The sequence below is a fragment of the Delphinus delphis genome, chromosome 4 (genome assembly GCF_949987515.2).
Source record: "Delphinus delphis chromosome 4, mDelDel1.2, whole genome shotgun sequence".
Lineage (NCBI taxonomy): Eukaryota > Metazoa > Chordata > Mammalia > Artiodactyla > Delphinidae > Delphinus > Delphinus delphis.
Genome location: NC_082686.1, coordinates 11,469,392 through 11,482,256, shown reverse-complemented (window position 1 = coordinate 11,482,256; position 12,865 = coordinate 11,469,392). Strand labels below are relative to the sequence as shown.

Below are 12,865 nucleotides of genomic sequence, written 5' to 3'. Positions count from 1 at the left end.
TGGCCAGTGGGCCCCACCGCGAGGTAATCGAGAGTGATTCCCTCCCGCTCTCGGGCGCGGCCTGAACCTCCCCCAGAGCAAAGCTCCCAAGCCCTAGCGAGTTTACAATGTAACACTGTAGGGTCAGGTGCCACGTAACGTCTCTTCGCTTCTTCCAGAGCCTCCTGAGCTCTGAGGAGGGGGAGCACCAAAATGCTTAACCCATGTTCAGCTAATTGTGTGTTGCTCACGAGTCAGGACTGACCAGCTACCGTGCAAAAGTCTCGTGACACGCCTGGCTCCTGACGAGATTAAAATGCACCAAGGTTTGAACACACGTGGTTCAGGACCTCTGGCCTAATGCTAAAACGAAAAAAAAAGCCGAGGCCAATAATAGGATGCCACGGGAGGCAGATGGCGGTAAAAACGTATTCTTCGTATGGGGGCAAGCGCTGATTAATGTTTTCCCGGATGGATCTCCCTGCCGAAACTCGGTGCCATCCGGGACAGTTGGAGTCCCCGGTCAAACACCATGTTGCCCTCCTTGCTCCCTTTCCTCACGGAATTTAATCTAGGGTGTTTAGTGACCAAAATAAACCTCTTAAGGCCCCCAAACACTGTTGAAGACTGACAGCTTAAGCAGACAGTCGCCTCTAGAGAGACTTCTCCTGTAATGGCGCCTGCGTCAGTCACTAACATGGCGGACATAGTCGTGCGCGGCGCAAACGTCAGCAGCTCTACCCCAGACGCTCAGAAACAGCGGAGGAGAGCGGGGCCGTGCTCACTGATTGGTTCAGAGGCGGAGCGTGCCGGACTGGGCGCTCCCACAGGAGCCAATCAGGACGGCTAGAGACGGAATTGGCCGCTGCGCCTCCTCCCGAGGCATGCTGGGAGCCTGGAGGACTAGTGAGGAGGAGTTGAGAGAACGGAGCGGACGCCATGGCGACCAACATCGAGCAGATTTTTAGGTCTTTCGTGGTCAGTAAATTCCGGGAAATTCAACAGGAGCTTTCAAGGTAAACGCTTCCCAGGCTCTTCTGCTCCCAAGGGACCGATAGGGCCTCACGTAGCCGTCCGTGGCACCTTTCTTCAGGGACGCTGTCGTTCCTCGTCTTAGGCCCGGCTACAGCCCCGCCTGGGCCTGGGATCCATTTTCCGGCCCCCCCCCACCCCCGTCCGCTCCCTCCCTTCCCAGCGAGGAACTTCGCCCTTTCCGAGGTAATCCCAGGCTCCCTCTTCTAGAACCGAGTTAGGATGCTCAGGCTTCTCCCCCGTTTGGTCATTCCCTACCATTTAGCTACTGTAGGCCTGGTTGTCCACCAGGGACGGGCCTAGTTCCTTCCTCAGCTCCTCAGCCGCCGCGGCGCTTCCCCTCCCCCTCTCTGCCTCCGCGGATTTCGCCGGCCGGTGTCTTTGACCGGAAAGGGGTCTAACGGCCGTTTCTTGGGTAATCTTAAATCCGCTTTATTATTGCAAGCTTCAGACCATTTGGGGGTCGGGATCCTTTAATTAGATTATTTGGGTCCTACTGTTCTGTGGCTTCCACCAGGTAGCATTCTAATAGTTTAATAGATTGGAAGTTTGAATTAAAACAGCTCAAATTAATGTTAGCTACTTTGACAGAATATTCGAGGTGAGGATGGAAGGGGACTTTGCATTAGTGGTAATTTTTTTAATTTAGTCAGCGGAAAGTGGACTTCATGTGTAGCTCTAAATATTTTTGCCGCCCCTGACCCAATTGACATATTTGACCAACACGCTACTTTTGTCATTGCTATTGGTTTACCCTTGCTTCCCCACAATTTGAATGGGAAGAGATTTTCAAAGAAATACTTGCTTACTCAGAAACGAAAATCGCGTGGGTCATGTTGTTACTCAGTGATTGCCTTTTTGCTTTGTATAACGTAAATATTTGTTCCGAGTTCAAATGTATTTGCTGGTTGTATTTTAAAAGTTGAGAGCAAGAACCACACGTAACGTGAATTTGAAAATCAGCCGAAAACGCATTTGTAAACTGAGCGCTCAAATTAACATAAGGTTACTGGGGCAGTGATACAGTATTGCTGTAATATTTTTCCAGGGTATATTGTTATTTCATTGGGAAATAGATCTTCTCATTGATTTAGTTGCTTTTTAAAATTTTGTTATATGCTGGTTATTTTTAGGATGATGATAAACGACCTGAGTTAAGGGAATATAATTTTCCTGAAAACTTTTTTATAGTTGCATATATTAAGTAGTTGTGTTTGCTGGTTGTAATGTCTTTTTTCTATACCTTTTAAAATTCAGTTTTTGTATTAGAAGTGTTATTGTCGTGGAAAGTTTAGGAAAAAAGAGGAAAGAAAATTTTAAAACACCACATGGTTATTGATCTTCATGTTCTTTCATTTTTTCCTTGTGCATACAGATGCATATATTTTGTCAAGTGTGATCATCTTGTTGTGTGTTGGTTGTTTTTTTCACCTATATATCGTGAACACGTTTGTGTTTTATCAGTCTCGGTAGTCTTTGAAACATTTTTCATGGCTCCATAGAATTCTGTTGTAGGATTGTATTGATGGATATTTAGTTGCTTTGAAATTTCCACTCCTTTGCAGCAGTTCAGTAAGCATCCTCACAGCTTTAAGATGATTACTTTGTTATAGACTGACAGGTTTTTTTTTTTAGCCCTACTTTTCTGATTTTTAAATCGTGGCCTTTTTAGTAAGGTACGCACTGTGAAAGTGCTTAGGAAAAATGTAAAAGAGCTCCAGGAAGAGAGTTTAAAAAGAATATTAGATAAAGCAGTTTATTACTAAGGGAATATTTAGCTTCTTTTCAAATACTATGCTATATATTGTCAGTATTAAAAGAAGTTTTTGATTATTTGCCATTTCGGTGAACTATAGTTCCTTTTTTTCTCACTTTTATGAATATGGGTTTGGGTGAGGAGACTGACTTTTAGACAGTTTAAGTTATTATATATAGATGGTTGAGTGTGAGCTCTGGTTTTGAATACCAGCTTTACCTCTTAATTAGATGTATGATGTACAGCTAGGTTTTTTTGTCTTCTCTGTGCCTCATTTTCCTCGTTTAAATAATCAGAAAAATAGTGCTGATCTTAGAGTTTTGTTAGGATAAATGAGTTTAAAAATGTAGAACCGTGCAACCCTAATTAATAGTTAATAAATGTTAAATATTGCTATTGTATGACTAATTGTATTAGAAAACCAAATGTTTTTTAATAACACTTGGTTAACTACTGAATTTTTTTGGGTTTTGACCAGACTTTTATCAGGTAGTGGAGCATAATTGTCGACCCATTTTGCTACCTAAAATTTAAGTTACATTAAGTCAAACGTGCTGTTTAAAGTATTTTTCAAAACAATTTTGTAAATTTACACAAAATAGTACAAAAGACTAAGTAAATGATATGTTTTTATGTCTGTTAAGATTCTTCTGTTCCCGTGAATTGAAAATATGTTAAGTGATTCATTTACTGTTATTATAAATGAGTTGTTTTACATGATTTTTGATAACTGGGTGAAAATTATATAAATGTATTTTTCCTTTTCAACATTATGGCATTTCAGCAAGTCTGATCAGTCTAAACCTGATCCAGTGCTACAAGTTACCGTTTTGACTTAATGTGTGAGTGGCTAAAGTTGTGTTCCTTGATACTGCTGATGGTGATTGTGATACTTGCACAAGTGTGGCTTTACTGTGGCTATAGCTTCTACCATAATGTTAGGTCATGTATTTTTCTTTGGTTTTGTGATTGTGATCTTAATAATAATTTTCCTCCCCTGAGAGAAATATGCTGGTTGGGGAGTATTTTGTTAAAAAAAAAAAAAAAAAAAGGTGAGCTTAGAAACCTGTTTGAAAGACTTTTTCTTAACTTTCACAGTTCTGAAAACTTTAATCGTGTGAAAATAAAAATGTACCAACTGTAAGTAGATAGTGTTAAGGAAGCACTTTTGATGGGGAATAGCATCCAAAATAAATAAAAAATGGTGAAGTGTACAAATAAGATTGTTTTAATCAGTTGAGTTACAAATATTAATTTATTATATGGCATGATAAAAATATTAATGAATTTTGGTAACTTTTCTTGTGAAGTGGAAGGAGTGAAGGCCAGCTCAATGGTGAAACAAATACACCTATTGAAGGAAACCAGGCAGGTGATGCAGCTGCTTCTGCCAGGAGCCTACCAAATGAAGAAATAGTTCAGAAGATAGAGGAAGTACTTTCTGGGGTCTTAGATACGGAACTACGATATAAGCCAGGTAAGTTGGAGATAATCAGTTGTCTTGAAAACTTGAAGATTTTTTTTTAATAGTTGACAGTAGTATTTCTTGATTGCAGAGTATTTAAGATGTTCATTAGATTTAAAACTTCAATAAGTTTAATTTTTAGTTTAATTGATTTACTGAAGATTTTAAGTATTTTTTTGAAAATACAATTGTACTGGAACCATGAGCATCGATGCATTTGTTTACTTTGCTGGTGGAATATAACTATCTTTGTTTGGTTTAGTCTTACAGTGCCTCAGTGCCAGGATTTTGAATGTAGGTTTTCATTGAACAGTTGTATAAATGTCAGTTTTGGAAGGTACAGGAGTCCGGACCATATCTGTAATGATTCTAAAACCCTGGAAGGTTTTATTTTAAAGCTCAAGATTAGAGATGATCTTGTTTTTGTGTCTACTCCTCTTAAAGGTGCAATGAATGGAGAGGAATCATTGCTGGATATTTAGCATTTGGGGAATTGATTAAATAATTGATGCTTAGAAATGAAGGATTTGTGATCAGCCACAAAAATAACAATATTGTTTAGTTTTGTAAATGGGGGGCCATGGTATGGGTTTTGTTTTTTTTTATTTTTAGTATAGAGTGTGGTTAAAAAAAAATAGCATGGACTGTAGCCTTGCTTAGATTCATGGCTCTAGCAACTTTTTCTTGAAGTATAATGTAGCTAACGTTTGGTACATAATAAACAATTAGTGGAAAATGATTAATTTTGCTTTGGAAGAGGTCTTGTCATGTGTTGATTTGCTTTTTCCATAATCTTGGTGACCTGGATTTCCGATCACCTAAGAGCACTAAGGTTTATCTAATATGATATTGGCATTAGAGTAAATCTCATCTGGTTACAAAGTGGATTATAAACCACTTTTTCTTTTAGATATGCAGATTGAAATGTTCTTAAGTTACATGTTAAGGGCTGTACGAATTTTCTTCTCCAAATGACTTTATTATCATTTTTAAAGTAGAAACATTAAAAGAAATTACTTCTTAGTAATTTAGAAGAGTATTGGGGGGAAGGTGTTATTTTTATTAGAATGCAACATGGGGGAAAATTCAGGTTCCGTATTTTACATTTGTTGTTCAGACCTTATACTATAAAAGCAATCTCTAGCATTTGCTGAGGGCTTACTTGGTGCCAGGCATTATTCAGTGTACTTTGTATGTTTTAACTGAGTTCGTCCTCTAACTCTGGAAGACAGAGTGTCAGCGGTTTGGCCACGTCTATTCATTTAGTGAGTGGTGAATTGATTCAGTATCCAAAAGCAGACAGTGTGTTCCAGAGCTAGTGCCATGTTGCTTTCTGTATAAATAAGGGTGATAAAATAGTTACAAAAGTTTTTTAACGTGTGTTTTTGTGGAAATTCTTAGAGTTAATAATATGAAAGATATTCATCATAATTGTAGTTTAAAAGTAATTTGCTGTATAGTAAGAGCTGGAGAAAGTAATTGTTTTAAATGAACTTAGTAAAAACACATCTTAATGTAATTCTAAAAGTTTTTGTAATAAATTAAGAAATTATTTTTAACCCAGGCTTCAGTTGTAAAAGAAGTATTGGAAAAGTGTCAGTCTTCAGATAACTGGTTTATGGAAAATAGTTTATTTAGTAACCTTTTGTTTAACAAGAAGTGTTATGGTATCTTAACATGGATTGTAAGTTTTGGTTTATACGACTTACCTAAATCTATTTTGGGGGATATTTGACAAAATTAATTTTCCTAAATTTCAGACTTGAAGGAGGCTTCCAGAAAAAGTAGATGTGTGTCTGTACAAACAGATCCTACTGATGAAATACCTACCAAAAAGTCGAAGAAACATAAAAAGCACAAAAATAAAAAGAAGAAAAAGAAGAAAGAAAAGGAAAAAAAGTATAAAAGACAGCCAGAAGAATCTGAATCAAAGCCGAAATCACATCATGATGGGAATGTAGATTTAGAATCAGATTCCTTTTTGAAGTTTGATTCTGAACCTTCAGAAATGGCACTGGAGCATCCTGTAAGAGCGTTCGGCCTATCTGACACCAGTGAGTCTCCTGCACTTGTGCTAGAACCTCCTGTAGTATCTATGGAGGTATTAGAGCCACACACCTTAGAAATTCTGAAGCCAGCTACAAAAACTGCAGAACTGTCAGTTGCATCTACATCAGTAGTTTCAGTGCAGTCAGAGCAGTCTGTAGCAGTAATGCTGGAACCATCCACGACAAAGATTCTGGATTCCTTTGCAACAGCACCAGTGCCTACTACAACAGTAGTGCTAAAGTCATCTGAGCCGGTTGTGACAATGTCAGTGGAGTGTCAGGTGAAGCCTGGGCTGAAATCTTTGGAGAGCACACCTCCAGAGCCATCAAAGATCATGTTGTTAGAGCCTCCAGTAGCAAAAGTGCTAGAGCCATCAGAAACCCTTGTGTCATCAGAGACACCTACTCAGGTGCACCCTGAGCCAAGCACATCAACAACAATGGATTTTCCAGAGTCATCGGCAACTGAAGTGCTAAGATTGCCAGAGCAGCCTGTAGAAGTACCATCGGAGATTGCAGATTCATCCATGACAAGACCGCAGGAGATGCTGGAGCTGCCCAAGACCACAGCGTTGGAGCTGCAGGAGTCGTCGGTGGCCTCAGCGATGGAGTTGCCGGGGCCACCTGCGACCTCCATGCTGGAGTTGCAGGGGCCCCCTGTGACTCCAGTGCTGGAGTTACCTGGGCCCTCTGCTACCCCGGTGCCAGAGTTGCCAGGGCCCCTTTCTACCCCAGTGCCTGAGTTGCTAGGGCCCCCTGCGACAGCAGTGCCTGAGTTGCCGGGGCCCTCTGTGACGTCAGTGCCACAGTTGTCGCAGGAATTGCCAGGGCTTCCAGCACCATCCATGGGGTTGGAGCCACCACAGGAGGTACCAGAGCCACCTGTGATGGCACAGGAGTTGCCAGGGCTGCCTGTGGTGACAGCAGCAGTAGAGCTGCCAGGGCAGCCTGTGGTTACAGTAGCAATGGAGTTGACCGAACAACCTGTGACGACGACAGAGTTGGAGCAGCCTGTGGGGATGACAACGGTGGAACATCCTGGGCAGCCTGAGGTGACGACGGCAACAGGGTTGCTGGGGCAGTCTGAGGCAGCAATGGTGCTGGAGTTGCCAGGACAGCCAGTGGCAACGACAGCGCTGGAGTTGCCAGGGCAGTCTTCGGTGACTGGGGTGCCAGAGTTGCCAGGGCTGCCTTCGGCAACTAGGGCACTGGAGTTGTCGGGGCAGCCTGTGGCAACTGGGGCACTGGAGTTGCCTGGGCAGCTCATGGCAGCTGGGGCACTGGAGTTCTCGGGGCAGTCTGGGGCAGCTGGAGCACTGGAGCTTTTGGGGCAGCCTTTGGCAACAGGGGTGCTGGAGTTGCCAGGGCAGCCTGGGGCGCCAGAGTTGCCTGGGCAGCCTGTGGCAACTGTGGCGCTGGAGATCTCTGTTCAGTCTGTGGTGACAACAACGGAGCTGTCAACGATGACCGTGTCGCAGTCCCTGGAGGTGCCCTCGACGACAGCGCTGGAGTCGTATAATACGGTAGCACAGGAGCTGCCTACTACATTAGTGGGGGAGACTTCTGTAACAGTAGGAGTGGATCCCTTGATGGCCCAAGAATCCCATATGTTAGCTTCTAACACCATGGAGACCCATATGTTAGCATCCAACACCATGGACTCCCAAATGCTAGCGTCCAACACCATGGACTCCCAGATGCTAGCGTCCAACACCATGGACTCCCAGATGTTAGCCTCTAGCACCATGGACTCCCAGATGTTAGCAACTAGCTCCATGGACTCCCAGATGTTAGCAACCAGCTCCATGGACTCCCAGATGTTAGCAACCAGCTCCATGGACTCCCAGATGTTAGCAACCAGCTCCATGGACTCCCAGATGTTAGCAACCAGCTCCATGGACTCCCAGATGTTAGCAACCAGCTCCATGGACTCCCAGATGTTAGCAACCAGCTCCATGGACTCCCAGATGTTAGCAACCAGCACCATGGACTCCCAGATGTTAGCAACCAGCTCCATGGACTCCCAGATGTTAGCCACTAGCTCTATGGATTCCCAGATGTTAGCATCTGGTACTATGGACTCTCAGATGTTAGCTTCCGGCACCATGGATGCTCAGATGTTAGCGTCTGGTACCATGGATGCTCAGATGTTAGCATCTAGTACCCAAGATTCTGCTATGTTGGGTTCAAAATCTCCTGATCCCTACAGGTTAGCTCAGGATCCTTACAGGTTAGCTCAAGATCCCTATAGGTTAGGTCATGACCCTTATAGGCTAGGTCATGATGCTTACAGGTTAGGGCAAGACCCCTATAGATTAGGCCATGATCCCTACAGACTAACTCCTGATCCCTATAGGATGTCACCTAGACCCTATAGGATAGCACCCAGGTCCTATAGAATAGCTCCCAGGCCATATAGGTTAGCACCTAGACCCCTGATGTTAGCATCTAGACGTTCTATGATGATGTCCTATGCTGCAGAACGTTCCATGATGTCATCTTACGAACGCTCTATGATGTCTTATGAGCGGTCTATGATGTCCCCTATGGCTGAACGCTCTATGATGTCAGCCTATGAGCGCTCTATGATGTCAGCTTATGAACGCTCTATGATGTCCCCTATGGCTGAGCGCTCTATGATGTCAGCTTATGAACGCTCTATGATGTCAGCTTATGAGCGCTCCATGATGTCCCCGATGGCTGACCGATCTATGATGTCCATGGGTGCTGACCGGTCTATGATGTCTTCATACTCTGCTGCTGACCGGTCTATGATGTCATCGTACTCTGCAGCTGATCGATCTATGATGTCATCTTATACTGCTGATCGTTCAATGATGTCTATGGCAGCTGATTCTTACACCGATTCTTACACTGATACATATACGGAGGCATATATGGTGCCACCTTTGCCTCCTGAAGAGCCTCCAACAATGCCACCATTGCCACCTGAAGAGCCACCAATGACACCGCCATTGCCTCCTGAGGAACCACCAGAGGGTCCAGCATTACCCACTGAGCAGTCAGCATTAACAGCTGAAAATACTTGGCCTACTGAGGTGCCAGCATTACCTCCTGAAGAGTCTGTGTCGCTGCCTGAACCTCCTGTGAGTCAAAGTGAGATTTCAGAGCCTTCAGCAGTGCTTGCTAATTATTCAGTGTCAGCATCAGAGCCTTCAATGTTAGCATCAGAGGCTTCCATGACTGTTCCAGAACCACCACTGGAGCCAGAGTCTTTGGTCACATCAACACCTGTAGAGTCTGCTGCTGTAGCAGAAGAGCATGAAATTATTCCAGAAAGACCAGTGACTTATATGGTGTCGGAAACTCCCACAACATCAGGTGAACCGACTGTGTTAACATCAGAGCCTTCTGTTATGTCAGAGGCAGCAGAAACTTTTGATTCCATGAGGGCTTCAGGACATGTTGCCTCAGAGGTATCTATGTCCCTGCTGGAGGCAGCAGTACCTATTCCAGAGCCATCCCAGAGCACTGTAGATCTGCCAGCCATGGCTGTCTCAGAGCTACCAGCTGTGGCTGTCCCAGAGCAACCAGCTGTGGCTGTCCCAGAGCAACCAGCTGGAACTGTCTCAGAGCCACCAGCCATGGCTGTTCCAGAGCCACAGGCTGAGGCTGTGCCAGACCCAGCGGCTGTGGCTGTCCAGGACCCACCGGCTGAGGCTGTCCCAGAGCCCCTGGCCTTGTCTGAGCCAGAGCATGTTACCGTTCCTGTGCCAGTTGTTTCTGCCCTGGAGCCTACTGTGCCTGTCCTGGAACCAGCGGTGTCAGTCTTTCAACCTAACGTGATTGTTTCAGAACCATCTATTTGTGTCCAAGAATCTACTGTGACAATTTCAGAGCCTCCTGTCACTCTCTCAGAGCAGACTCAAGTAATACCCACTGAGATGGTTTTAGAGTCTACACCAATGATACTGGAGTCTAACGTTATAAAAGGAATGAATTTACTGTCTGGCGATCAAAATCTTGCTCCAGAGATTAGCATGCAGGAGATTCCCATGCATTCAGACGAAGAGCCACATGCTGAAGGACACCTGAAGAATGATTCTTATGAAACTGAAAGTGGTATGAATATAGACCTTAATATAAATAATCACTTAATTGCTAAAGAGATGGAACATAACACAGTGTCTGCTGCCAGCACTGGTGCTGTTGGTGAAACTGGTGAAGAGAAGATTTTGCCCACCAATGAGACTAAACAATGCACAGTATTGGATACCTGTCCTACTGTTAGTGAAACTGATGTAGGAGGGACTCTGTCTTCTACTGGTTCCCTTGCTCTTGAACCTGATGCACTGGGAACTGGTAAGGGTCTTGAATTTGCCACAGCATCTGCTTTCAGTTCAATTAGTAAATATGATGTTGAAGTATCGTTAACTACTCAAGATACTGAACATGACATGGTAATTTCCACCAGCCCCAGTGGTGGTAGTGAAGCTGACATAGAGGGACCTTTACCTGCTAAAGACATTCATCCTGATATACCAGCTAATAATAACTTTGTCAGTAAGGATGCAGAAGGATCATTACCTATACAGGAGAGTGACCAGACATTAGCAGTGGCTCTCAGTCCTAAAGAAAGTAGTGGAGAAGATAAAGAAGTACCTCTCCCTACTAAAGAGATACTGTCTGATTCAGGATTTTCTGCCAACATTGATGATATTAATGAAGCTGATTTAGTGAGACCATTACTTCCTAAGGACATGGAACGTCTTACAAGCCTTAGAGCTGGTATTGAAGGACCTTTACTTGCAAGTGAAGTTGAACGGGATAAATCTGCTGCCAGTCCAGTTGTAATTAGTATACCAGAAAGAGCTTCAGAGTCGTCTTCAGAGGAAAAAGATGATTATGAAATTTTTGTAAAAGTTAAGGACACACATGAAAAAAGCAAGAAAAATAAGAACCGTGACAAAGGTGAGAAAGAGAAGAAAAGGGACTCTTCGTTAAGATCTCGAAGTAAGCGTTCCAAGTCTTCTGAACACAAATCGCGAAAGCGCACCAGTGAATCTCGTTCTAGGGCAAGGAAGAGATCATCGAAGTCCAAGTCTCATCGCTCTCAAACACGTTCACGGTCACGATCAAGACGCAGAAGGAGGAGCAGCAGGTCAAGATCAAAGTCTAGAGGAAGGCGATCTGTATCAAAAGAGAAGCGCAAAAGATCGCCAAAGCACAGATCCAAGTCCAGGGAAAGAAAAAGAAAAAGATCAAGCTCCAGGGATAACCGGAAAACAGGTAGAGCTCGGAGTCGCACCCCAAGCCGTCGGAGCCGGAGTCACACTCCGAGTCGTCGAAGAAGATCTAGATCTGGGGGAAGAAGGAGCTTCAGCATCTCCCCGAGCCGACGGAGCCGCACCCCCAGCCGAAGGAGTCGCACCCCGAGCCGAAGGAGCCGCACCCCGAGCCGACGGAGCCGCACCCCGAGCCGACGGAGCCGCACCCCGAGCCGACGGAGCCGCACCCCGAGCCGTCGGAGAAGATCAAGATCTGTGGTAAGAAGACGAAGCTTCAGTATATCACCAGTCAGATTAAGGCGATCACGAACACCCTTGAGAAGAAGGTTTAGCAGGTCTCCCATCCGCCGTAAACGATCCAGGTCTTCTGAAAGAGGCAGATCACCTAAACGTCTGACGGATCTGAGTGAGTCATTTAAAAATTTAATGGTATTAGAGAATGATTTAAAGCTGAGTTTTTTTCTGTGAGTCAAATGGAATATTTGGGGTTATTGGTTTAGGATAAATATTTCTATCTTTAAATTTTTGTAGTTAGGTTTAGTTTCTGTTTAGAAAATGTAGGAATAAGTACATTTGTAATTAGCGTTTAAAAGACCTGCTTTGGAGTAAATTAGAACCAAGGTATTTCCATGCTTGAATGCTTTCTTTTTGCTTTAACCATATTCCATAACTAAAAATGGCAGGTAGAAGTCCAGTTAAAGACAAGGCTAGTATCTGCTCAGGTTGTTATTGTATGTATTCCAACATAAATTCTTGCAGATAAGCCTAAAATCAAATGTTTCTTTTTTAATAAGTTACATGTCTTAAACTGGCAATACAGTACTGTTAAATGTTTGTGAAAATAATTCTGATTGGTATAATGGGTGATGGAAGTGAGTAGGGAATTTTGCATATGGGGAGTTAAAGTGATTTCAGTCTGCCTTTTAAAAGATGAAGTGTTCTAATTTCTCCTAATTTTAAAAAGTGTGCAGAGGTGATTAAAACTTGATGGATCATGCGTGACTACCTGTAATAATAATGGATAATTTATCATTATCCCAGTGGATTGGACATTTCCAGGTCAGAGTTGTCTAAAGAAAAAGATCTTAACAGAACCGCAAGGGAGAATGCATTCAGTTCAACAAATGTTTCTGAGTTCTTTTTTTATTCAAAGCAAAAAACAGTATATAATTTCTGGAGTGATTACAAGTTAGTACAAGAGACACAGATAAAATGCATATATGTCTCTTTTACCAAATAGTAAAACTACCAAAAAGCGTAGAATGTGATGATTGCTGTAATTACTGGTATAGATTAGGTACTTTGGGAGCACGGTGGAGAGGAATGTTAAATTCTG

At 43.3% G+C, this 12,865-nt stretch overlaps 1 protein-coding gene across 1 annotated transcript in view; it reads left to right on the top strand.

Annotated features, from left to right (window-relative positions):
- The first annotated feature begins 874 nt into the window (after positions 1-874).
- SON (SON DNA and RNA binding protein) overlaps positions 875-12,865 on the top strand; it is a 31,173-nt gene continuing 19,182 nt past the window's right edge. The window contains 3 exon segments of the mRNA XM_060010353.1: positions 875-995; positions 4,078-4,244; positions 5,993-11,935. Coding sequence (XP_059866336.1) covers positions 919-995; positions 4,078-4,244; positions 5,993-11,935 — 6,187 coding nt within the window. The 5' untranslated portion in view covers positions 875-918.